At 33.1% G+C, this 27,041-nt stretch overlaps 1 protein-coding gene and 1 pseudogene across 5 annotated transcripts; one reads left to right on the top strand and one right to left on the bottom strand.

Annotated features, from left to right (window-relative positions):
- Positions 1-5,639: 5,639 nt before the first annotated feature.
- LOC145581470 (trans-resveratrol di-O-methyltransferase pseudogene) lies at positions 5,640-7,479 on the bottom strand (annotated as a pseudogene).
- A 10,665-nt stretch (positions 7,480-18,144) lies between these two features.
- On the top strand, positions 18,145-26,047 carry LOC145581477 (uncharacterized). 5 transcript variants are annotated; one of them, XM_081638481.1, is made up of 11 exons: positions 18,145-18,352; positions 19,158-19,372; positions 21,688-21,822; positions 22,596-22,698; positions 22,943-23,013; positions 23,102-23,206; positions 23,549-23,582; positions 24,074-24,174; positions 24,260-24,319; positions 24,377-24,580; positions 25,569-26,047. In XM_081638481.1, the coding sequence occupies exons 2-11, from the start codon at positions 19,187-19,189 to the stop codon at positions 25,686-25,688; spliced, it is 1,119 nt and encodes a 372-aa protein (XP_081494607.1). In that variant the 5' UTR covers positions 18,145-18,352; positions 19,158-19,186; the 3' UTR covers positions 25,689-26,047. The 5 variants fall into 5 exon arrangements, with proteins under 5 accessions (XP_081494607.1, XP_081494612.1, XP_081494611.1 ...); XM_081638485.1 differs by having other exon boundaries at positions 18,182-18,286; XM_081638484.1 differs by lacking the exon at positions 18,145-18,352 and adding an exon at positions 19,021-19,039.
- The last annotated feature ends 994 nt before the right edge of the window (positions 26,048-27,041 follow it).

Genomic DNA, 27,041 nt, shown 5'->3' with positions numbered 1-27,041 from the left:
GAATAGTAAAATCAGTTCAACGCGTAAGTTATTCTGGAACGGAGAGAGTATTTAAGAGCACACCTTTTTCGGTTAATATTTATGAAAGCACTCTTATCATATAATAGTCAACATTGTTGGTGTGTGTATAACTCTGTATTTTGTGGCCACACTAATTTTGTGGAGCCTATATTACATGCGTGCCCACGATTAAGGCGAGGCGCCTAAGTGTGATAAGTTTATAGGTTTACATTATAATAAACCTAAACCTAAACCACAAGCATATTTTTGGTACCATATAAAAAAAATGTGTTATTAAAATATCTTGGTATGAAATTATTTGCTTGATTTTTAACAAATACTAGTTTTGTGTCCCGTGTGATTCCCGGGTTGTTTGTTGAATTTTAAAATAAATTGTTAATCTATATGTCAAATTTTAAAATTTAACATTGATACAAATATAGTTAGGAATTAATGTGCTTTTGTGAAAATTTAAACCATATAGTAAGTTGTAGGTATGTAATTACTAATAATAAAATTGGTGAAACTGCTAAAATACCTTAAAAAATAGCAAAGTAAGCATGAAATATTAGAAATTTCTAAAAATTAGCAAAAATAAATTAAATCAAAAAAAATGTTTTGAGCCCGTTGGATTGACCAGAATTCAAAACTTTGGTTTATGGTTGAACATTTCTTGACTCGTACCCTGAAGTGACCCGATTTGAAATGACTCGTGACCCAACTCGATTAACAATTTTTTATACCGTAATAAATCATATTAGATTGTGAAGTATATTATCTTAATCGATTAGAATATGTTATAAATGAATGTTGTACGTTTTGAACTATTTCTTTCGCTCTAAAAATGATATAAAAAATAAATTTATATAATAATTATTGATGGTTATAATCTAATATGTTTTTGAATAAAATTATAATTCAATTTGTACCCTTTGAAATATTGGTATTTTATCGAAAATAAAACTCTAAACTAACAATTTTATCCTAAAATTCTATCCAAATTTGATTGAAAATATGATTCTAAACTAACTTTTTTTTATCCTATAAAGTCTATCTAAATCTATCCAACGTGGTGCGACACTTGGCGAAAAATTGAAATGCCAAGTGTCACTGTGTCGTGGCCTGACTAAAAGTTTAGCTTTATATATTAGTTATATGATATAATATGATGTGCTTGTTTAGTATTCTCTCCGTCCTAAAATATTTAACACATTAGATTTTTATTCACTATTCAGTATTCATATATTAACTTTGAGTATTTGACTATATTTTTTTATTAACATAATAATCAAATATGTTGATATATAATTATTGATGTATATATATATATATATATAACTTTCAATAATATTTACTTATGTAAAAATAAGGTTAAACTAGTACATCGAAAATTCGACATGCATGTGTGCAAATTTTGACTGTGTCAGTTATTTGGGACAGAGGGATTATGTGGTAAGCTTATAGACTTCCTCGACTTATATGCATAACACGTGTCAAATTTTAGTGCAATTTTTATTTTATTTTTTTCCATAAAAAACTAATTCCAAAAAGTACCAACATTAATTTTTCATTCCAAAACAAAAACCTACATTAACATTTTTTTTATATATAATATCAAACAGTTCGTCTTGTGTGTGGCTAGCCACACCATGTGGCCACTTATAAAAGAACTAAGTAACCAATGTAACACTGACCAATAATCCCTGTAATACTGATTGAGTAACCCCTATAACACTAAGTAACCCAATAATACTGACAAAGTAGCCCCTTTAACACTATGAAATAACCTTTGCCACACGGTGTGGCCAACCACATATAAGACTTTGTGAATATCAAATAAAGGTAGTGATAAGAAATAGTACATAATAAAGAAAAGGAATTTTTTGGTATCTTAGTCGTCATATTTGATATGATCTTCTTTTAAGAAAGATGATGGTAGGAGGGCCATTCGATATCGCATCTTCTTTTTGCTGATGACAGTCTGCTTTTTGCAAGGGCCAATCGAAGGGAATGCTCCAAAATAGTTGAAATTCTCAATTTGAATGTATTTGAAAATTTAATTTGGAAATATATATTAGCTATATATGGAATAATATAATATTTTAGTCATAATTTTGAGATATTTTCAGTAATACAAATGGAATGAATCGTTTCTATTATATGGTAAAAATATGGTGGTCAAATAGGAAGGTTATATTATAGTAGCTTGCTAAATATAATTCTAAAAAGATTTACCCAAAAGAGGGAAAAAAAAAAAGTGTCCTTTGAGAAAAAAAAAACACCATCATGAAGTAGTAACACAGGTCATCTTTGATGTCTGTTTTAGAATGATATAATGAACAAATTCTTCAAAAAGGCGAGTGTACGTTAATTTATTGTAAAACAAGTTAAAGTTATGTTAAAAGTATTAAAGTTTCCCTTTATATTGCAAAAGTTATTATTTTTCTTAATAAATTTTATCTTACAAAAAATTTATAATGTATTAGATTAATCATATTAGTCAGTATGTAAACACATATCTATAAGAAATTACACATTAAAAGAAAATTCAAATCAATGACAAATTAAAAATTACCCTTTAATTGGTTAAAGTTATGTTCAAACCGACCGTTTTACAATAAAATTAATGTACATCTATTGTACACAAAACTTATTCTATATAATGATGGAATAATATATAAAATAAATGTTAATATGTAATAAAATAAATGTTAATATGTAATGTTTTACCGGATAATTATGATGTATATCTTCATAATAAATAAATTTTATAAGCTAAATCGTTACAAAAATAGTCAAAATTGTGCATTAGTACGTGCACCGATCAAGTGATGCACTAAACTAGACATGGAGGGAGGAGGATGGAATACACCACATCTGTTAACTAAAATATTTTCAGTTAACATAAACATGGACCATTATTTGTGTTGCTAAAAATGTACCTATAACTTGTCATTTAAAAGAAATTTTTCATGTTGTGCATCGCACGGGGCTAATTTAGTTTATAACTATAGATCATCGTGCATGGCACGGGATCTAACCTAGTTAATATTGTAATTGTATCCCGTCAAAAAAAAAAAAAAAAAAAAAAAAAAAAAAAAATTGTAATTGTAGCAATATTCAGGGAAAGAAGGAAGTGCTCCGTGTATGTTTTGATTCCATGTTGTTTTAATTTGTAAATAAGGTCAATGGTTATGTTCTTTACACTACAACTCTCTATGTCGTAGATGTATGTTGTTTTGTGCATGAATATTAAATAATTCGTATATCATTTGGGTTCAAACTATATGTCCTATTTTTTAGTCCATTTTTTTAAAAAGTTTATGTTCTTTTGGTTTATCTTTTATGCATGTTTGTTGATTTTTCTTCACGGTTTTAAAATTTTAGCTTTTATGTTTTTCTATGGCGTAAAACCGTAAATAAACACGAAGCAGTATTATACAAACTTAGTTATTGCAAAGTCTTTATATTGATGGCTTGAGAATGAACCTCAATTATTGCTTCAACTGTTATAATAATAATTATAATTTGATTACCGACATGGCCACATTACTTACTCCATCTAGAGTCCAGACTTCTAAAGGCTCTATATCAGAGGTGGGACTACAAATGCTAACACTAAAAGTGGCCCGGTGTAATTTTATTAATTGGGACCTAAAATCAATTTTTTGAGGAAAAGTATGTTACTAATTTAAAAAACAAGGGCCCCTTTTATAGTAGTTTCACTTAGGGGCTTGTGCGGTCGATCACCCTGTAAATGCTCAGAACCAACCCTGGTCCAGATATTAATTAGCATTGATGGGTGTAATCGTGTAAGCAGAGGTGTGAATTCAATGTTTGGATTGGGTTCGGCAACGTCGAGTGAATTTTTAAAGTCGAATCCTGGCCTGTTAAATTATTGTGTTCACGTGAATCGAAATCTAAATTAGATATATTTAGAATTGGTTTAAAATTTGCAAATCATCCAAATCAATTCAGATCACCTTGTCGATTTAAATCGATTAGATCGATTATTCATAAATATAAATTAAAAAGAATATAATACATTATCACTTGTCCTTTAATCACCACTCATTACTAAAGATGGGCGACGGGCCATGCCGTGTCGCGGTGGTGGGCGTGCCGTGCTGCCTCCGCGGCGCCCCACGTGCTTGACAGGCTGTGCCGTGCCGGGCCACGGGCCAGACCGTGCCACTTTTTTTTTTTAAATGTAAATAAAAAACGATATATATATATATATATATATATATATATATATATATATATATTAATACAACTTAATTTTATATAAATAATGTTATTAATTTATGTTTATGTTAATGTTAATATATTTTGTTTTACACAACTTTATTTTAATTAAGGTTATATAAATTATTTATCTAATTATGTTTAAGTTTATATAAATAATTCTATTAATTTAGCAAAAAAACGACAATACATATAATAAAAAAAAAATTATGAGTGTCGTGTCGGGCCGTGCCCGGTCGTGCCACGTGCCGTGCCGGCGTGCCGACCCACGGGCCAGCCACCGTGCCGCCCGCCGTGCCCGTGCCGATTCCCAGAATTTTGTTCACGACACAGCCCACGGCCCACAGGTGGGCCACCGTGCCAGGCCCGTGCCGGCACGGCCCATGCCCATCTTTACTCATTGCTACACGGTGTTTTGACTTTAATTGATGACCCTTTAATGCAAGTATGCACCTTCTTTGAAAACCAAGTGTTTTGCATCTATTCTTTTATACTCGTACCTTTGTAGTTTGTATGTGGATTACTCCCTCTATCCCATTATACATGATACAGTCAAAAATTACACACATGTCAATATACTAATTTGATTTTATTTTTATATAATCAAATATTAATGAAAATTATTTTTAAAAGTATTTTATGAAACTTTATATTAAAACCTATCTATCAACATATTTTGTGATAAAATATATTTTTATTATGTTAGTAAAAAAAATTATGGTCAAACCTAATACATAAATAGTGAAAAAAAAATCCAACGTCTCTTGTATTGTGGGATGCAGGGAGTAATAAGGTGACAAGCTATATACAAGTACTTCCTCCGTCTCTTATTGATAGTTCTTTATGAGCAATTTTCACGGAAATTAATAAACACAAATAAAAAGTAGTATAAATACATTGAAAAGGTAAATTTACATTGGGTATGCAAAAAAGTAGAGAGAGAAAGTAATAAAAATACATGGAAAAACAAAATTTACATAGAAAAGTTAAAATTGCACAAATATTGTTGCAAACTGGAGGGAATTTCGGTAAAAAAAAAAAATAATAATAATAATATTAATAGTATTTGAAAAAAAAAAAAAAATAAGACTATCATTTTGGGACTTAAAATTGATCACAAGAAACTATCAATAAGGGACGAATGGAGTACTATATACAAGTAAGAATTTGTGATATAATTATCTTTATACTTTGAAGCAAGTATTAATGTATTATGGGTACAAACCAAGGCGTACTCTAAGCTTTTACATCTACTAGTGGTTCCAACGGGCATGATGCACGTGATATGACTTTTGAAAAATTAAATAAGGACAAATATGTAAAAGAACATTTTCAGGTATATAACTGTCCATGTACTATGCATAAGAGTTTTGTTAAACTTTTTAAGGTATATGGAGAGAATTGAAGCGCCATATTTGTGATACTTGAAAATTTTATCATACAGTAGGGTATATCATTGTATACATACTAAGCTTCAAAATATTGTGTAAAAAACATTGTATACTAAAATAAACTTACTAAGTACACAGAAAAAAAATTAAAAACAATTTCTTCCCTGTTGAATATTAAAATTATGCAGGATAGACTTCAATAACAGATCTCGGCCCTAAAATTGGTAAAATCTTATAGTCATCACTAAAGCCGGCATTGATGAAAAGATATTTCCATTGTTGTTCACTTCTTTCTTTTCCTCCCAAAAGTGACATCATGTGCACATCTGCGAGAAATTGGTTTAAATTGTCACATGGAATCCCAACTACCATATCTATGATCAACAACTTGCCTCCTTTGTCCCTACTTGGAATTGCTTCTTTACATCGCTTAAGCACCTTTATGCAATTCTCGTCGGTCCAATTGTGCAATATCCACTACCATAGTATAAAATTAAAAGGAATTAATTAGTAAACTACCAATTATAAAATTAGATATTAATATTTCATTTGTTTCGTATTAAGTGACACACTTTTTTTAACCACGTTTGCCTATACATACTTTTTAATCCAAACATTCTTGATTATGTTTAAGTAAAAATTATAAAAATTTGATATTTAAAAAATAGATGCTGAGTTGAATCTAACAAAATCCACATGATTATGTTTTATCTCAAAATAATATCTCAAAACAAAGTATAAGCAAGTTATGTGAATAGTGCACAAAGTCCAATTATGTCATTTAATTTGAAACGGAGAAAGTATATACTAACAATATCTCAATGTGGTCTTAAAAAAAAAATCTCTCAATGCATATACTGCATAATTTATTAATTTTAATGTTTAATTTTGAAATTAAAAAATGAATTTAATAAATATCATATGACTATTGTTTAAATTAAATAAGTAGTATAAGATCTCATTTTCTTTATAATAATTACAATAATACAGGTAAAAGTATTAGCTAGTGTAATTAACTTACCTTGAGTAAGATGAGTTGAGCACGAGGAACAGCTTCAAACATGTCACCAGCAACGTATGTCAAATTCCCTACCTTCTCGTTTCTTTGTATCCCTTCGACTACGTTAGGTAGATCGAACACGGTACATTTGACCTCAGGATAGGCCACGGCAATGGAACTAGCCATAGTACCGTCACCTCCACCAACGTCGACCAACGACTCAACACCGCGCATTACACCCTTGAACTCGTTACTAGTCAATAGTACACGGGCGATCAATTGAGAATCGCTTGTCATAGCTTGTTGAAATAAATCATCGAATTTTGTATCATCACTAGGCACGCCTTCGTATAGATGTCTTCCGTAAGTAAAGTAAAAAGGAGATTCAGAAGTTTTAACATCATGGTTTTGAAACCACGTAGCAAAATTATGCGACGGCTTAGTTACTAGTGGGTCGGCTCCCATAAGAGTCAAGGGTGCTTGAGTTAAAGGGTGATCTTTTAAAAGAAGTTGCGAGTTTAGTGTAAGATCAAATAATAATGTTTCGTCTCCATTAATATTATTGGTTGAAGTTTTGGTAGCGAAGAATTTGGAGTGAACAAGAAGACGCATCAATTGATGTAAGGATGGAGCCTTGGAGGGATGGATTAAAAGAGCACGAGCGAGGTCGTCGATGGTCATGGGTTTGCCGTGTTTGTGAATGGCTTCGGGGATGCCTAGTTGAACGGCACATTTTAAGGCCATGGAATTAAGGTAAGCTATATTATGGTTGGATATGTGTGTTACTGCTTCTAATAGCTCTTTGGCCTCTTCTTTTGAAGATTTATTATTTGGTTCCATTTTTGTCGATCTACTCAAATAATCCTACTATAGGTAGTAATGATACTTATATATACAAGGTCAAGGTCTTATTCTTATATCCTCTTACATACCATTTGATTGTAGACATCGAGTTGAATTAGTTTTTTTGACAATGAGAGTTGAATTAGTTGGTGATGTACTTTTTAACGTGTTGGTGTTTCATTTGAAGAGATTATTAAAACTCAGTTAAGTATTAACGCATAGCTGTTATTTACATGGCATGTAAATAGCAGCAGCTATAAGACAAAAGAGTGATGAATTTTTTTTCTTTCTAGTGGTACAAATATTGTACCACTATTACCTTTAATGACTATAAATAGTACTACTATAACAACCTATATACACTCTATTAGTATAAATTACATATATAATAGCATATTAAAAATACCACTATAAGTATAATGGTACATTAAAAGTACCACTAAAAAATAAAAAATCAAAAAAATTATGTGAATTTACGAGTTAGCCCTTCTATATGCATTCCAAATAAATAGCTGTTATGCGCCTAGTTGCACTCTTGAAACTCGAGTGGTATCTCAAGTCTTAGAGAACACATATGTTATCTTTAAAATTATTTTAAATTTAAAAACTATATATGAAATACTCTGTATGTTATTTTACTTTATATTCTCTATTCTTATTTACTTACAACATTTTTAATTTCATGTTTTCATTTACTGAACTAAGCTGAACTGAACTGAATATTTTATGAGAGAAGAAATTAGGAACTGAATTGAACTGAACTGAAAATAAGCTGAAGAGAACAAACCCTAAAAGTGGAAAAAAGCTAGATAAATGTTAGACAAAAGTACAAGGCAAGGGGAAAAAAAGTAAAAAGTACAATTATAAACAAAAGTTAGAGAGAGAAAGTTGGAAAAAGTACAATGTAAGTGGATAAGTTAAGGGTAAATTAGGAAATTCAATGAATAAAAGTTAAAAAAATGAGGGTATAATAGTCTTCACATACTATCCAAAAATAGAAACAGAAACAACATTTTGGGTCTCTAAAATAGAAAAACAAGATTATATTGTGGGACGAAGGGAGTATATGATTCTGTGTTGTTTTGTAAGGAAGGTAAGCTTAAAGGTTTTGTTCTTTGCACTACAACTCATGTCATATATGTATGTTGAACATGTTTTTTGAGTTTGAATTACATTACTTAATTTATATGTATTTCAATGCGAAATATGTTACTTTGTGCATGAATATTAAATAATTTATACTACTTCCTCGCCAACACGCTATTTTAACGATTAATATCTCTATTTTTGATATTGTAAAATTATGAAAAGTAAATACTTCCTCCGATTCTTTATACTTGCAACACATATTTTATCACGATATTTAAGAAAAGTGAACCTCACATGATATAATACATTTAAAATGAGGTTAATAGGTTGTTTAGAGTATAATCAAGTAGGTCATGTGCTTTTAATTAAGGTAACAATATAATTTTCACCATAAAAACCTTCCTTTTATGGTGTGTTGCAATTATTGTGACATTTTAATTTTAAAGAAGAGTTGCAACTATAAAGAAACGGAGGAAGTATTAATAATATAGACATTGAAACGATTCAAATAAGATTTTATTTAGCTTGATTATGTTTTATCATTGTTATAAATCATAAGAGGTAGTCAAATTGTAGTTGTGAATAGTGTTAAAGTAAAATGGTGCCAGTTAAAAAAACCAGAGGTAGCATATTATTTGGGTTAAAAAATATAGGTTTTTTTTTTTTTTTTTTTTTTTTTTTTACTTTTTAAAAGTTTGTCTTTATGTTTTTCTAGTGCGTTATTAGACACAAAGTAGTACTCCATACAAACTTAAATATTGCAAAGTCTTTTCATAGATTGATTTAATGATGACTTGGAATGCAATGAACCTCAATAATTCAATATTACTTCAACCATAACAATAATTGCGAATTCTTTTATACTGTAAACTAGACCTGACAAATGGGTCATTTGGGTCGGGTTATTTCGGGTCGGGTTAAGTTCGGGTCAAAAAGTTATCGGGTCAAGTTTGGGTTATTTTGGGTTTCGGGTTGATTTCGGGTCAACTGATACTCGGGTCGGGTCGGGTTTCGGGTCAACATTTCGAGTCGGGTCAATTCTGGTCGGGTCAATCTTCGGGTCCAATTTTCGAGTCAACTTCGGGTCGGGTCATATTTGGGTTGATGCATTGGGTTAAATTCAACTCTATATACTACCTCCGTTTCATATTATTTGCAACGATTTGACATAAAATAAAGAGGAAAAATGTCTAATCGTTGAAAATAATATGAAACGGAGGTAGCATATATTTATATATTTTTTGACGAGAAATTCACTATATATATTAAGGCTACTTTTTTCATGGAATACAGTAATTGTTTGACTTTAGATTATTTTGTAATTTCATTTGGTATTGAACATTATGTTATGTACACATTATTATTGTACTATTTTTTTTTTCTAGACTTGTGAGAAATGTACTTTTATTGCGAGCTTTAGTTAATTTTTTTAATCTTATGGACAAACTCTGTAGAATAGTCGTTAATCTTTTTACGATTTTTTAATAACTTATAGAGATAAAAGGCCGAAGCAATCGAGAAAAGTAATGCTCAAAATATGTAAATTACTTATATTGTTACTCATTACAAATTAATAAAAAAAATTAAGTCAGTTTGATTGCGGTTTTTTCTATTTTGGTTTGCTCAGGTCAAGTCTTTAGCTTAAATAGATTCTGGTCATTAAGGTATAAGATAATTTTGGTTCGGGTTACTTTGGGTTTCGAGTTTATTTGGGTCAATTAATTCAAATTAAAGGTCGGGTCACTTTGGGTATCGGGTCAACTTCGGGTCTCGAGTCACTTCGGGTCAGGTCATTTCGGGTCTCAGGTTAACTTCGGGTCGGGTCGTTTTGGGTCGGGTCATTTCGGGTTTCGGGTTTCGGGTTAAGGTCGGGTCAATTCCACTTCAGGTCGGGTCGGGTTGATTTGGATTTTGGGTCAATTTCGGGTCACTATTTACGGGTCGATTTCGGGTCATGGATCGGGTCATTCGGGTCGGGTCATTGGGTCTGGGTCAGAATTGCCAGGTCTACTGTAGACTGTAGTAATTTGATTACCCACACTACCTACTTGACTACTTCCAGCCGAGGAATTCCAGGGTTCCAGAGATTGCCATAAATGGGTGAAAGTGGATGGAAAATTTAATTTGACAACTGAATAGACCAATAATAGTCATCAGACTCACCAATAATTTCCAGCGCACTTTAGTCATCTTGCATTAAGGCGGATGTTAGTATAATGAAACATTACGGATTATAATTAGAGGTTATAAACTATTGTATGGAGACTTATAATAATAATAATAATAATAATAATAATAATAATAATAATAATAATAATAATAATAATAATAATAATAATAATAATAATAATAATAATTCTGTTTCAATTTGATAGTTCTATTTTAACTTTCATATTACACTGTTTAAGGATCTTTATGTAGTAATCATTGTTTAAATTATGCAATATTGTCTGCAAAATGCAAATTATACATTAAAATGTAGTCAGTAAATAATTATTATTATTGTTGTTATTACTATATTATTAGTTGAAGTGTGGTGGCGGCCTGACTAGTATCATATATACGTCCTCAAATTTATTAATCCATATGTTATTGGTCCTAAGAATCTCATCTTCTCTTTTATCAAGTACTACTATTTATTAATCCATGTGTAGCATACTAGCACACTAGTCCAGTGTGCTACACATAGTTAGAGAACCTACAGTCTTATACTATAAAGGCCCAATTCAATAAAATCAAGGAAATTTTGTCTAGAACTACTTTAAAGATAGGGTTATTTATGAACAATTACCCATTTTTTTTTTATTTGTTTAGAACTATCCAAAAGTTATAAAACGTTTGAATAGCACTACCTATTAACGTTTTCCGTCCAATTAAGACGTTATTGGGCCTACTTTTTCACTTTTCCCACTCAATTAACTCCCCTAATTACCTTCTCTCTCCTCCCTAATTAACTTCCCCTCCATTCTCACTCAAAAATCCAAGAAACATACTCAACCAATTGAACACAAATTCTCAATTATTCAAGTATTCTTTCTCACTTTCCTTTTAATTCATGGTTTATTGTATTTGTTTACAAGTTTTAATTGAACGCAATTAACATAATTAGGGTGTAAATTAGTGATTCGGATTAGGGTTTATGGATTCAAATAAAATTGGGGGTTTTGATTTCTAGGGTTTAGGGCTTCAATTGAGTTTTAGGTTTCGGTTATTTTGACTTTGAGATTGAATTCAATTGCATTTTAATTACTAATTGGCCATTATAATTGGTAGGATGTCTAATTGACCATTGTAATTGATAGGATCTCTAAATTTGGGGTTTTAATTTCTAGGGTTTAAGGGAAGTTAATTAGGAAGGAGAGAGAAGGTAATTAGGAGAGTTAATTAAGTGGGAAAAGTGAAAAAGTGGACCCATTAACGTTTTTTTGGACGAAAAACGTTAATGGGTAGTGCTACCCAAACTTTTCTTAACTTGTGGGTAGTTCTTAACAAATTAAAAAAAAAAAAAAAAAAAAAAAACGGGTAGTTATTTACAAATAACCCTATCTTTAAAGTATTTCTGGACAAAATTTCCTAAAATCAATCTTGAAAATTTTAACTCTGCCAGTAAAATGCAATGATATGACTGCATTATATCAACACTGCAAATGACACACACACATTAATAAATCAGCAAAAGGAAAATTAATTTTAGTTAGCTAAAACTAGTTTGCATTCATCCGATCCTTTCATCGCATCAGCTTACATTTCTACCTAAAACATGCTGTAATCTGCTCTGAACTCAATCAATATGCATATGTAACTTGAGGCTAGGCTGGAATTTGCTCTGAAGTCAATCAATTATTTGCTCTGACTAAAAAACTAGAAGCAGGAAGTTGCCACATTAATTAATTTCACTAAAAAGGCAACAAGTATTCCAGATTTATTTTAAACTAGAAGCAAAATACCATACTACTACATTAAGGCAGCAAGTAAAATAATCTGCAAAGTTTTACATCCAAAAATGGTACCGATCCGATCTCTCTGCTAGTGTACTATAGGCTCTACAGCAGTATTTAGTTTTTTTTAAAGCACGTGGTATATATTTAGGAAATTTTTTAAATTACCACCAAAAAAATGTATCCATTTTCAAAATAACCACCCGTTTAATTTTTTATTTTATTTTACCACCCCTTAAATTAAAAAACTACTCAGATTACCACCCATTTCAAAATTCCGATGGATTTCTGTTATGCAGACCCACCCAATAGCTAGTAACGACTATGTCTAAGCATTACAATCAACCATGTCTTCACTCTACCTCCCCCTTAAACTAGTTTATTGAGTACAAGACAATCTAAAACCAAAAGAAAACAACTAAAAAAACCAAGAACTTGCTGTCTGAATTGCCACTACTACTGATCATCTTCTTCCTGTCACCACTAGGAGTCGTTGGGTGGAGCCCACATAAAAGAAATCCACCGAAATTTTAAAATGGGTGGTAATTTGATTAGTTTTTGAATTTAAGAGGTGGTAAAATAAAAATAAAAATTTAATGGACGTTATTTTGAAAATGAATACATTTTTAGGTGGTAATTTAAAAATTAACCATATATTTATTTGCAATTTTATATGACTCATAAAGCCCTGGAAATACATTTGCCACTTTATAGGACTCATAAGCAATTATAGGCTCTACTTAGCAACATGACACTGATTTACTACTCCAAAAAATAGTCTGGAATTATACAATAAATTACATTATGGGATTATACAGGCTGGATTCCCAGGGAGGAATTTCGAATTCTAGACTTGAGCTTGAGTGTTAAAATTGTTGAACGTATTATCTTCATCAGTGAGAATGATCGAGGATTTGGTTATAGCATTCAACATATTAAATGGGGGTAATGGTATAATTAAATAGTAAGTAAGTGAATTATGTTAGATTCAATAAATAAAGCTATACTAGAGAATAATTAGAGAATTAATGCTATTTTAAAGAATTTCAAAAGAAAAAAAAAAAAAAAAAAACCAAACACCCCCAACCGATCTGCCACCCAAGCCACGGGTTTCGGGGTGGGGTAGGGGCGGTTTTGGAGCAATTGGGAGTGGCGTCAAATTTTTAATTAATATCAAACGATCAAATCAGGATATCCAAAGAAAGAAAACAAATGACAAATAAAAACTAGTAAAACTTACCGTTGCTGATTTTTTAACGGTAACTATGGTGGTGCCCATGGTTTACTGTAGCAATTGATGGATATTGAGTTGAGTCGAGTCGACTAACAGTGCCAGACTGAATTTGTTCTTGTTTTTCGGAGGTTTTGCACTCGTATATTTTTTTGGACAAACAAATAGGGATAGTTTGGTTTGAATGTGTGAAATGCAAATTTTTGGAACTTTTATATTTTCATGTAATTTTAAGTGGATATTCTCATAGTAAGTTTTACTGTATTTACCTGCTCCTTAGGAAATTAAATACCTCTATTTTGTGATCAGTGAAAATTCATGGTAACAGGTAAATAGAACTTGCTATGAGAATTTGTCGACCAAACAATTCAAAAGAATTTCAATTTTCGAATTTTAACTTCCTATGTTCTTATTTGTCAACCAAACAACACCTAAATTATTTGTTGAAAATATTGTATAGGTCCATCAACAGTAGGGTGTTGCATTATCAATTGTACTTTTCCCAATAAGTCCATCAAAAGTAGGGTGTTGCATTATCGATTGGTAAGAGGACGCGACCATTGAAGGACTCCAATTTAAATGATTTAAGCTTGGTAAGACGTCATTAGGTATAACTCTCTAAGATTGTAACTGCGATAACATCATCTAACAACTCAATGGACGGAGTAAGTTCACGTTACCTTACACTAGGGCTGAGCAAACTATCTGATAATCCGAAAATCCGATCCACACCCGATTCGAAACATTTTCGGATCGGATATCCGATCCGAAGATTTCGAATTTCGGATATCTGAACATTCGAAAAAAAGTCGGATATCGGATCGGATATCCGATCCGAAATCCAAAAAAGAACACTTTTTTACCATTTTAAAATATTTCATATTATATATATTTAAATACCCTAAAGATAAAAACCCTAATTTTCCATCTCTTTTCTCACTTTCTCAGATCCGCCTCTCTCTCCTCTATTTTCTCCCTCCTCCCTCTTCTCATATCTCCCTGTAACTCTCTTCTCAGATCCGCCTCTCTCTCTCTCTCTTCTCTTTTCTCCCTATAACTCACAACCTCACTCCTCCACCGGCTAGTCGCGACTTCCCTCACTCCTCCACCAGTGGCGACAACTTGAGTTTGTTCCCTCGCTCCTCCACCAGCAGTGACAACCCGAGTTTGTTCTTTCGCTCCATTAACGGCGGCTTGCCCTGCTTCCCTTGCGTTGCTATTCTTTCCTCTTTTGTTATTACCACTAATTTGAATAAGTTAATCGGGTTTTAGGTTTGATTTTGGAAACCAATTTCTAGGTTTTTATAGTTGTTCTTGTTTTAATTTTTCTGATAAATAATGGGTACAGGTTAATAACTTAATAAATTCTGCTTTTTGAACTGATAATCAAGTGTTGTTCTACTTTTTCTCTGTTAAAAAATGGGAAAAAAAATCAATTTTGCCACTTAAAAAAACTTGTAATTAAAGTAGTCGGATTTCGGATATCCGAACTATCCAATTCGAAAATTTCGGATATTGGGATTTTCGGATCGGATACGAATCCGTATTTTCATCTGAAATCCACTTTTGGATCGAATCTCCAATCCGTGATCAGGCCTACCTTACATATCAAATTCACCTAAGACAAGTCTAGGGCAAGTAAAGGATCGTATCCACAAAAAATAGGTATGATTACACCGAGAGTATGAAACAATTGTAATCTAGATTGGCCACAAATTGGGGTTTTGATTAATTAACAACTATGGAGACAAACACTAGGGAAAAATGAGAATCGACACCAACTAAACCAATAGATTAATACAATAGGCAAACATGAACACAAGTTGGGTGATAAAGGACACTCAACATTGTCTTCTTTCGAAGCCACAATACTAAGCATTCCTAAACCAAACTCAACTAACATGATAATCCAACCAAGTCTTAATTGATAAGAAGTAGACTACTAACTCAGGTTTGTCTTTTGATCGGTCTGAGAAAGCATTAAGGCACAAATAATTGGGATTTCTCACCTAATTATCGCATCTAAGATTACTACATCATCCAAACAAGGAACCGTAATCAAGATAGAAATGCGGCCTAATCATACATGAAAAGGCTCACAACCAAACTTCATCTTTCAATGCAAGCATATAATTGAATACACGGGCAATAAGTTGCCATCCAATTACAGTACACATGCAAACAATCAATTTTATAACAATCAAGCATCAACCCAAAATGAACATGCAAGCACAAATATTAATCAACCCACGGCTTGGTCGAGTCCTTACCCAACCCCTGGCTAATAAAACTACTCACTAATCATGGTGTTTAACATCCTACTAACAACAATATCTGAATTCAACATTAATCTAACAAGTTGAGAGAAGTAGTAAGAACAAAATAGATTAAACATGCAACAATAAATAATCAAGATTTAGAGAGAAATTAACAACTCGCAAGCAATTAAAAATAGAAAATAAAGAGTAAGAGATAGAGGAAATAGATTACTAATGAAACTTTAAAGTTGAGAATTACTTGTAATCAATAACAGAATAATCTTCAATTAAAGTAGTACAAATGATTAAGTTTGAGAGAAACTAAGCTAATTAATAAGGATTCTAAGAACTAAGTAAGAGAGAAGAGCCTAAGGATGCTAAAGGGAAAGAAAATCTGTAAAAATGAAGCCAAGGGTTGTAATATACTTCCCAAAATTACGTATTAAAATCCGTCAAGAAAACCGGATTTATGGTGAGGACTGAGGAGTGTTCGCTCCTTCTGATAGGAGCGCTCGCTCCTACTTCTATTGTGCGCCCGCTTCTACTTCTACAACTGAGGCTGATTGTTGGAACCCGTTTAGGAGCATCAGCTCCTTGAAGGGTGCACGCCCCGCTTCACTAAGAACATGTTCAAGGCAGTTTGTGGTGCTTGGATTAGAAGCGCCCGCTCCATGATTGGTGCACATATGCTTCTAAGCTTGCTGGGTTTCCTTGGATGTGCTTTTGAGCCTAAGTTAAATCTTCGCCTTGTCTTTGTACTTATAGACACGAGCAAACACACAAGAAGGGGCGGAAATACCAAAAGCTACAATTATGTACAAAAAGGAGTTAAAAAGGGATTAAAAAAAGGGAACCGACTACAAAATCATGTTAAAAAGACCATGATAAGTTCTTATCATGGTCTTTTTAACACGATTTTGTTCACTTAGCACAAAAGAAACCGATGGATTAGTTCGCTCAAAGAAAAGCACATGTAAAGATAAAAGAATTCTAAAGCAATAAAACTTGAGCATGAGGTATATGCCTAAGATCATGACTAGCCAAATTCTAGCGGCTAACCTTCCCGAAAGTACTCAACTTTGATCCATTCAACCAATATAACCGTGTCCCCAGCGCAAAGTTCAAACTCCATGACTACTCCTTGAAGGAGTCGGAAGAAAACTAAATAAGGCGGGTTTAAAACACTCGACATCTCAATGATAAGTACCCTCTCCATATGCTTGTGAACCAACTCCCTACCTCCACTGACAATGGCTTCAATTACGTGCTCTTACTAATAAACACAAAACTTGAAGATTCCGACACAAAGTTTAGGCATAGAAAAGCTAAAAGTGCTTGCATTTGATGTTAAGCTAAGATGTAAACATTAAGAGCAATCCCAAGGAGGGTTCTTACTTTGACTCATTACGAACCACGATTAAACTTTGAAGAAAAAACCCACCCCCAAGCTTGTTTATTTGCTAGGGTGGTGGCTATTAAGAGTGAGCGGTGGTGGTTTCGTGGGTTTTGTGGTTCATATGATGGGCCCGAGTTTCAGATTTGTCGGGATTCTAGTTTTTTGGATTTGTGGGGGTTTTTGGGATTATGGGGGTGGGGGGTTTCATTAGGACGTGTAGTGAGTCTGGGTTAGGTACAGACGTACAGTGCGCGTAAAAAAGTTGGGGTGGCTTGGCTATGTGGGTGGGTGGTTAATAGTGACGGAGTCAAGATCTTAACGTTGGTAGGTACCACCAACTAATACTAATCGACAATAATTTAATCTAATATAATCACATTAAAGAATTAAAAAAAAAATAGAATAGCCAATTAATATAGAGTATCATTACTAAAGAAATATCATTGGTAAATCCGTTACTATTAAAAAGATCCAAAAGTGAGCACAAAATTGAAATTTGGACAATCAACATTTCAATGTAAGGGGAAATAAACATAATCATTATCAATTTAAATTGTTTCTCGTACAAGATTTAAATTATATTTTCCAAAATACGTATCTTGAAATACTACGTATTTTATACACCTGGGTGTACTCTCAATCTCTCAGTAGCAAACAAGGTACTGAAGTACCCACCGGAGGTAAACTTCCCGATTGTAACCTATAATAACCGGTTAAAGTGATTTTTCCTTACAAAAAAAAAAAAAAAGTAAATGTCATCAATTCAACCCCATTTTCATGTATTCTCTCTGCTAAAGGGCAAACTTCTATTCTCCCTCTGTTTAAGTTGTTAGTTTGGAGCTCCTACTTTCCCCTTCAGCTATAGGCGGTGGTTTGGCCGTTGCCAGTTCAGGTAACTGGATGTAAATACCCTGTTGTTGTTGTTCTTATTGGAAGCATGGAACATGGAAATCAGAAGGTCTATCTTCTATTTCGATTTTTGTAATTTTAATTTTGATTGTTATAAAGTTTCAATCAATAATTATTTTATTTTAATTTTTGTTAATTAGAATTGATAATTTCATATTTTATAATTGTGTATAAGCATGAATGCGTGATGTATTATTCCTTAGTACCCATAAATAGGCCTCCTATTCAACCAGGAGAAATTGTATCTTCTTTTCAAAAAAAAAAAAAAAAAATTGAGGTTTGTTCATATATATGTAATTCTACATAATATTCGAGATTTTTGGGATTTATTATTTTGTTCTTCTGGGGTTTTTATGTATGTGTAAAGTTTGGTATAGTGGAGATTTTTAATTTTAGAATTATGATTGTTTTGCATTTTCAACCATTAATTTCCCCAAGTTTTTAATTGCTTTTTTTTATTCTCTCAGCTGGTACTTGTTTTTTTTTGTCCTCCTATGAAAAGGCTGCTTCAATGGAGAGAAAGCTCTCAAGCTGCTTCAATGGAGGCTAAATATAATTGCAATTAAGACTTTTGTGGAAAATATCCAAACTTCAGTACCTTCAATTTATTGTGTCAGAATATTTAATTTCCCTTTATTTTAGCTTAGAATTACCGGTTGTTCTAGGTCATTACTTGCTTGAGTATCTTGTTTGCTTCACTCCAAACTTCGGTACCTCATCTGCAACTAATAACAAAGTTCAGTACCTTGTATTTGTGTTTACTCGTTTTTACTCCGTTTTTTTTTTTTTTTTTTAATCACGTCAATTTTTCATCAATGGAGATATAACCTCTGTTGGCAACTTGGCAAATACAGGCCATCAATTTGAGGAAAGAGAGTAAAGAATGAACAACACTTCAACAATGTTGCTAAGACGCAGCTTCTGTTGCGCAACCTTGAGCAATCCTCGTTGTTCATCATCCTTGAATAACAAAAAGAAGCCTCTTGTTTTCTTGGGTTCTCCTCAGGTTTCTGCCAAGGTTCTAGATGCTCTTTTTAATGCATCCCAGTCTCAAGACTCTTCTTTTGAGGTTGGTTTTCCAATTTTCATTGATTTCATTTCTGGGTTTTTTTGTAAAGATTTTTATTTAGTATGTTATGGCTTGATTGGTTTATTTTGTGGGAAATTACTGATTTTGTATATTTTGAAACTGTTGTATATTTCTGATTGAAATTGGAGTTGAGGTTATGATTGTTGTAGCAATTGAGCATTTGGTGGAAAACATGGAAATGTTTTATGATTGCATTGAGATTTCTACATTAATTCATCAGCTGTTGTATGCCTGGTGATTATCTTCCCTTATTTTAACTTCCTAATTTGATTAGTTCATTATGTTTTTTGCAATCAGCATTATTAAAACATTCTTGAAAACTGAAACCCTTAATCAAAGACTCCAAGTTGGTGCTAATCACCTCCCTTAAATTAGTCACGTTTAGTATGAGAAGCATCATCGTTAACATAGGACTAGTATAAGGGTATAGAAGCATGAAGTTCTAAGTGGTAATGATTTACATATGTTTTTTGATAACGAATTCTCTTGCAAGAGCAGTGGCGTTTTCTAATTTTCTTGTAGTGATTGAAGAGTGGGGAACGCTGAACCTTCTCACATGCTAGGTCCTAATCTTCTGTATCTTATGTAATGAACTGACTTAAGGGAGGGCATTATGGGTAGTTTAGGTGTTAGTAGTTATCAAATGTAGTATGGGCAATTTGGTAAATCTAGTATTATTAGGTTAGTAGAAGTTGTAACCTTAGTATAAATAGAGGGAGGGTAGAAAGAAGAAGGTAGGCAAAAAATTGGATGAAACTTGTTGAGAGTTGACCTCAAGTCACTCCTTGGAGAGTTGTGAGCTCAACTCACTATTAAGAGTAATAGCCTTAAGCTGTTAAACCTATCCTTTGTAATCTTTCACCATTATCAATCCTTAGTAAAGCTTCCATCTTTCTCATTTCTTCTTTAAATCTATTTACCAAAAATCAGATTATTTAGCTAATTAAACAACCTATCTTTTTTCTATATTTTGCTGTTATTAGTATGAGTTATAACAGTCCATTACATCTTAGAATTAAGAAAAGGGAAGAGGGGGCTCTAAGGAAGACCCTAATCCTAATATTTGTATGAACCCGAGACTTGATACCCCCAATTAAGCCGGTCATTGTTTCAAACATGGATTTTCACACACTGATTGCTTTGGTGCACGAGTCCTTTAAACCGTCATTGCAGCACAGGCATTTAGGAGTAGGGCAATAAGCCTTGACTGCACTATAAGCCTTGGTGTGTGAATTATATTTTATCTTATTATGATTGGGCTTGGTATATCTAGGAGAATCAATAAAGACTTGATTCTTTCCTCAGTATGTACACTTTCCAGTTTCCACATTCTCTCCCTGTGAAAATGCTACTGACTTTTTATCTTTCTTCCCCATAATTAAGGACCCATAGTGAGGTCTGTCGTCTTAGATACTCCCTCATGACAAATTGACAATCATTGGCTAGATAATTCATCCTTATACTATGTTGTTCCAAATACATGAGTCTTTTCAAAATTAGTATTGTAATTTCTATGGATTTTTAAATACATTATTGGGCTAGGATAGGACCTTGACATATTTCCCATGCTAGTTTTTCCATGCCAATTTTGTTTAGAGGAAGATGGATTATTTTTTTTAATTCCCCAACCTCCCCTTCCCTTTAAGGAGAAAAGTTATTTTTATGTAATCAATTGAAGACTTTGCCCCCTTTCTTTTACCCCAACTGGTCTTATTGATCTATAATTGAAATAGGTATGAAATTTTCTTAATTAAGGACTGGTTTTGAAGTGGGGTGATTGGGTGAAATAAGATATAACCTACTTGCCTTTGAATGGAATTAGGAAATCCATTGTGCAAATTTCTTCCTTACTTTCTTGACAACATTGTATATGTCCCTTCCTAAGCAGAAGTTGTGAACAATGTAAACATGTATTTTCTTAAAATTATTTGTTATTTCACTATTTTTAATGACTAGAAGCTTCAAAAGTGTCTTTGCTATAACTGGCTAAGCCAATAAGGTCATAATTAAAAGCATGATCCCTTTGGGTGTACTTTAGTTGTGGTTTAAGCAATCTGTGCTTGGAAGTTGATGTTGTCTTTCATTGTTTTGTTGTAACACATTTGCTTTTGAGAGCATGTACTGTATATTAGATTCATAAAACTTTAAGAAGAAAATTGCCTGGAAATGAGGCTAATGAATCATCCTTTATGTAATTATGCCCTTGAGAATGTGTTGCCGTTACATTTCAATTCATTTATTGTCATGCTGGTTGGATCATTGATTCAAATTACTTGTGAATATTTGTGATTTAGGTTGCAGCTATTGTCACCCAACCTCCATCTCAGAGAAATAGAGGCAGAAAGGTCTTGCCTTCTGCTGTTGCACAACATGCCCTTGAAAGAGGTTTCTCTTCTGATCTCATTTTCACACCCGAGCGTGCAAATGAGGTGATTACTGTGGCTTGGTCACTCCAAATTATGCTTTTATTGTAAAATATTATGTTGATATTATTGTGCTGCATATGATGACTTTGGAGTTACTAGGGAACTACAATTGTGTCCCCTAGATGAAGCTTATGTGTAGGATTTTGCAATAGTTTGTTTCAAGATTTAAATTGTATGCCTTGGTTTCTAATAACGAATGAAATATGCAAGAAATATGCTGTAGCATGTGTTTATTCAACAGCTGTGAGCCTATTATATCTACGATAGACTGCACCATAAGGGAGATCATGTCCCATACTCCCATGTGCTACCTTGTAACATGATAAACAAATGTTGTGCTTTGATTGCCTTTGTTGGGGCATAAGTACTTATGCATTGTGAAATTTGTTTTATAATGTTGAATTCGATCCATATCCATCATAGGTGGACTGCAAATTGGTATACGCTGAGATTCTAGAAGCTTCAATCTCACCAAGTATTAGGTACAAAATTCATAGTTCTGAAAAAGAAAAGGCTACAGGATTTTCAAGAGTAGCTTCTTTCGTATTATATTGGTTAGTGTCAAGGTACTAGGATTTCTTGTAGACCTCCCCAGACCTTGCCTCGGGAACCATAACTGGTCCATTGTCAATGCTGTTGGATTCCAGAAAGACTACTTCTTGTAGATGCTTATTAAATTATCTTAAGCAGTGACAATTTCTGTAATATCCTCTTTTGTAGCTCTAATATTGAAAGCAATGATTGAGTTGATCATTTTATGTACTCATATTACCCAGGAATGGGTTTTGGCCAATCTTAAAGCCTTGGAACCTGAACTTTGTATTACAGCAGCGTATGGGAATATTCTATCCAACAAGTTCCTAAACATTCCAAAGCAAGGTTGGTATGTCAATCCCCTTACAGTCCCTCAAATATTTGTATCCCATTGATTCTGTGACCATAGCAATAGAGCACCTTACTCAAAGGATAGCATCAGTTTCCTAATTAATACATAGTAGATTAGAATGGAATCTGTTTATCTTTTCTTTTCCCCCTTTTTTTTTTTTTTTTTTTAATATCCACTCGTTTTCCCCTCTCCAGTTCTCAACCCAATGCTTTCTCTGTTGTTTCTGCACATTTATAGGCACGGTAAATATACACCCAAGTTTGCTGCCCCTTTATCGTGGTGCTGCTCCTGTTCAAAGAGCATTGCAGGTTAAAATGATTTATCAGATCTTTACTATTTACTTTCATGCATGCATATTTTAATATATATATGTTGGGGTGTTTCAATTTTATTTAGGATGGTGTTAGGGAAACTGGAGTTTCATTAGCCTTCACTGTTAGAGCACTGGATGCTGGACCTATCATTGCATCTCAAAAAGTTGGTGTGGATGACAATATTAAGGTACATATACTAATCATGAAACTCAATTATTAATTTGGAGTTGATTGTAGAACCTGAGTCTATATATAGATTATTAAGAAAGTGAAATTACTAAGAAGTGGATGTATCCTGATATTTTATTTGCATCAAGAATTATATTGTAGCTCTGAAGTCTTGTTAGACAAAATGGTTTGTTGTAGATTCCACAATGTTTTTCTGTTTGCTCTAACTTCAGTAATTACCTATATGATGGCTAGGTGTAGATACGTTCTATGGAGTATGGTGTATATAATTTTCAATTAAATGTAGGTCGCAGTGAAAAAAATAGTCTAACTAATATACTTTTCACCAATTTGCATGCAGGCACCAGAGTTACTGGATTTTCTCTTTGATCTTGGTGTGTCAGCTGTCAACTTCTTTTATTATCAACTACTTGCTGCAAAATTTCTGTTTTCTTGCTTAGATAGCTGATATATGTTAGTCTTGACTTGAGCTGTTATAGATCTCAGCTGCCTTTGATGCAACTTCTATATATTGTACATGCGTAATGTAAAGTTGTACTGTGAAATAGGTGCTTCATTTCTGCACAAGTAGCTTATGTGGAAAGTATGGAATTATAACTTGAATTTGAATTGATGTTGATTGGGATATTGTTGTTCCCACATCCAACTTTTTTTCACATTTAACTTTTCAACATCTAGGAGACATATTATTACAATGCTAATCCAGGACTAACTTCAATGTTTTTGACAGAGTGGATGGTATCTTAAATTATTTTACTCCGTATATTTTGCTTATGTTGCCTCTATTCTTTTAGTACAGAGTAAACTAATCTTCCTCAACCCAAAAGCAAGTCCATTTCTGATGATGTGGTATTATGCTTTACAGGCTCAAAACTTTTGTTGCATGAGCTTCCTTCAATAATTGACGGAACAGCAAGAACTAAAGCACAACCTCAAGATGATTCTAAAGCTACCTTAGCTCCAAAGGTATATATTTGATTACTTTATGATATGCCATGCTGGGGATCTTTTCTCCATGGAAGCTGAGTTAAGAGGTGATAACTTTGTGCAGATTACTCCCGAAGAATCATGGCTATCGTTTGATCAAGACGCTACTGTCCTGCATAATAAGGTAGTACTCTTTTGTACTCTTTTATGTGATTTGAGTTAATCATGACGATATTTTTAGGTACGGGCATTTGCAGGTTGGCCTGGAACTCGAGCTAGAGTTCTAGTTGAGGATGCAGCACATGCTCAAGAGAACGTTTTAGAGTTGAAAATAATTTCAACAAACGTTCCCAGCACTTTCAACGCTCAGAATGCTGAGGCAGATTGTGTCGCTTTCAGAAATGGTGCATTGGTCTTTACTTGTGATGGAGGCACAGCTTTGGAGGTCAGAGTCCTTAATTCTGTTGTTTTTTAGAAATTGCTATGCTTTTTTCCTTTCCTTTGGTTGCAGCCTTGCAGGAGGTATCTATCGTGGGGTATGCCAAATTGCCAATTGAGAGTTATTGAATATTGGTCAAGATGAGATTCTCTAATGCTATAACTGTCAAATTATTTATGAGAGAATGGGTTGAATTGTATTGATGATCTCGGCTAATATTTATAGCCTACAAAAGATAACCTACACAATATAAAACTCTATCATATAAACTTCCATAAATCTATCTTAGAATGTCACTAAGATATATTATTATCCTAAATATAATATCATTAGATCTATATGGAAAATATATCACAATAATATATTTTCCTATATTCCTAACACCCTCCCGCAATTTTAACGGCAGTAACACGAACGTTACAGTTGGAAATTCGCACTTTGTTGAAGTCGATCGAGTTGCACTACTCTGTTGATGTCGCCTTCAATTTTTTTTTATTTAAAAAAAAAAAAAAACTTTTGCAACCACGGCCCTTTGCTGGTGTCCATGGTCTTCTGCTACGGCCCTTTGCTGGTGTCCGTGGTCTTCTGTCACGGCCCGTTGCTGGTGTCCGTGGTCTTCTGTCACGGCTCTTTGCTGGTGTCCGTGGTCTTCTCTGCCACGACCCTTTGTTGGTGTCCGTGATCTTCTTTGCCACGGCCCTTTGCCGGTGTCCGTAATCTTCTTCTGCCACGGCTCTTTGCTGGTGTCCGTGATCTTCTTCTGCCACGGCCCTTTGCAGGTGTCCGTGGTCTTCTGCAAAACTAATGGTTGAAGTGTGTATGCCCTGTATTCTTGTTTTGTACTCCCCTCGTATAAATATTAGTATAGTCATGTATATGAATTTGGGTCGACTGGAAATACTATCAAATTTCCTAAAATATAGTATTGGATTTAATAAATTTTTTTTTAACATTTTCATTGATAATTAAAGCAGAGAACATTATGGTTATGCAGGTTCTAGAAGTTCAGCTCCCGGGCAAGAAAGTGGTGAATGCAGCTGCATTTTGGAATGGCTTGCGAGGTCAAAAGCTAAAAGTTTCTGTAAACAAGGGAGCTGCAATGTCACAAGCGTAAAAAGTACTCCGTGAGTAATTTCTTCGTTTTTTCATCAGAACTTCCTAGTGAGAAGAGGATAGGCTGCCGTAGCTAGCTTGCTTTAACTGAAGAGTTGAAACTTGAGAGCAGCAGAGGCACTACATGAAGTGCCTTCCATAGCTATATCACCATGCCTGATTATTGTTCAATACTGACTTCTCTTAGCAGCATTTTTTGTCCGTAATGACTTCCCTTGCCAGTAACGTATTCTTTCACTAATCTGTCATTTTACTATTCTCCAAACAAACATCATCATGTAGTAACATGATATTGTATATGAGACATCATACTTCTGCTGCCAAGTGCCAACAGATTTATAGTAACATGACTGGGTTTAATTTTATTTCAAATCAAAATCAGTTTTGATCGGCAATAATCGGAATTAAGTTTGGTAGCTGCCTAGCTGGTTATAAAGAGTGATAATGAGAATGAATTGAAATGTACTCGTATTTGGCAAGCAAAGTTATATTCTAATCTCTTTGGTGATGCAAACTCATCCCCAGACCTGTGTTTTTCTTCATAAAGTTCATTATCACCCAATACCTCCCCCATCCCCCAAGTGGTCATGAAAATTGCTAGGGAATGAATATTGATTTTTCTTACAACATTTATATTTATATACATGTTTATTCTTATTACCATCTATCAAATAGGCTCTTACATAGTTTATTATTGATGATTAATCCAATGACCCTAACATGCTAATAAATGGCTACCAAGTACTAAGGGTTGCTTTCTTGATTGTCAAAAAAAAAAAAAAAAAAAATACTAAGGGTTGATATTATTTTTTTCATTTAATTCTCATATACTTATAGAGGTTTTTATGATACTCGTAGACGTCCTAGTATTTTTGTCTTTCAAAAGCTATATAATTTTTTCCCACAAAGGCCATGTTTGGTAAATGACTTTTTGATGGCCTTTTGGTTAGATTTTGGCTTTTTTTATGTGGTCAAACAGCCAAAAAATGTGTTTGGTAGTTGGCTTTTTAGTCAGCGAAAAAGCTAGTTTTAAGCCAAAATGAAAAAGTTGCTTTGAGTAGCTTTTTTTTGTTGGCTTTTTGCTTGTTGGCCTATAAATTATCTAATAAATAGCCAACAACTAATAATTAATTTATCAAACACTTTTATAAACAGCCAGCTTAAACAAACAATTTCAAAAGCCATTATAAACAGCCAACCATTCCAGCTGGTTAAACAAGCCAAGTGAACCAATCAACAGCCAACAGCTAACCGCCAACAGCTATTTGCCAAACAAGGCCAAAATGTTTTAAAAGTAGGTAAAATTTTTGGTGGATTTTGAAAGCTAAATTAAAGACTTGCTCGAGTGAGTTTG

The sequence above is a fragment of the Chenopodium album genome, chromosome 15, assembly GCF_948465745.1.
Source record: "Chenopodium album chromosome 15, dcCheAlbu1.1, whole genome shotgun sequence".
Classification (NCBI taxonomy): domain Eukaryota; kingdom Viridiplantae; phylum Streptophyta; class Magnoliopsida; order Caryophyllales; family Amaranthaceae; genus Chenopodium; species Chenopodium album.
This window is presented reverse-complemented; position numbering and strand designations above follow the sequence as displayed.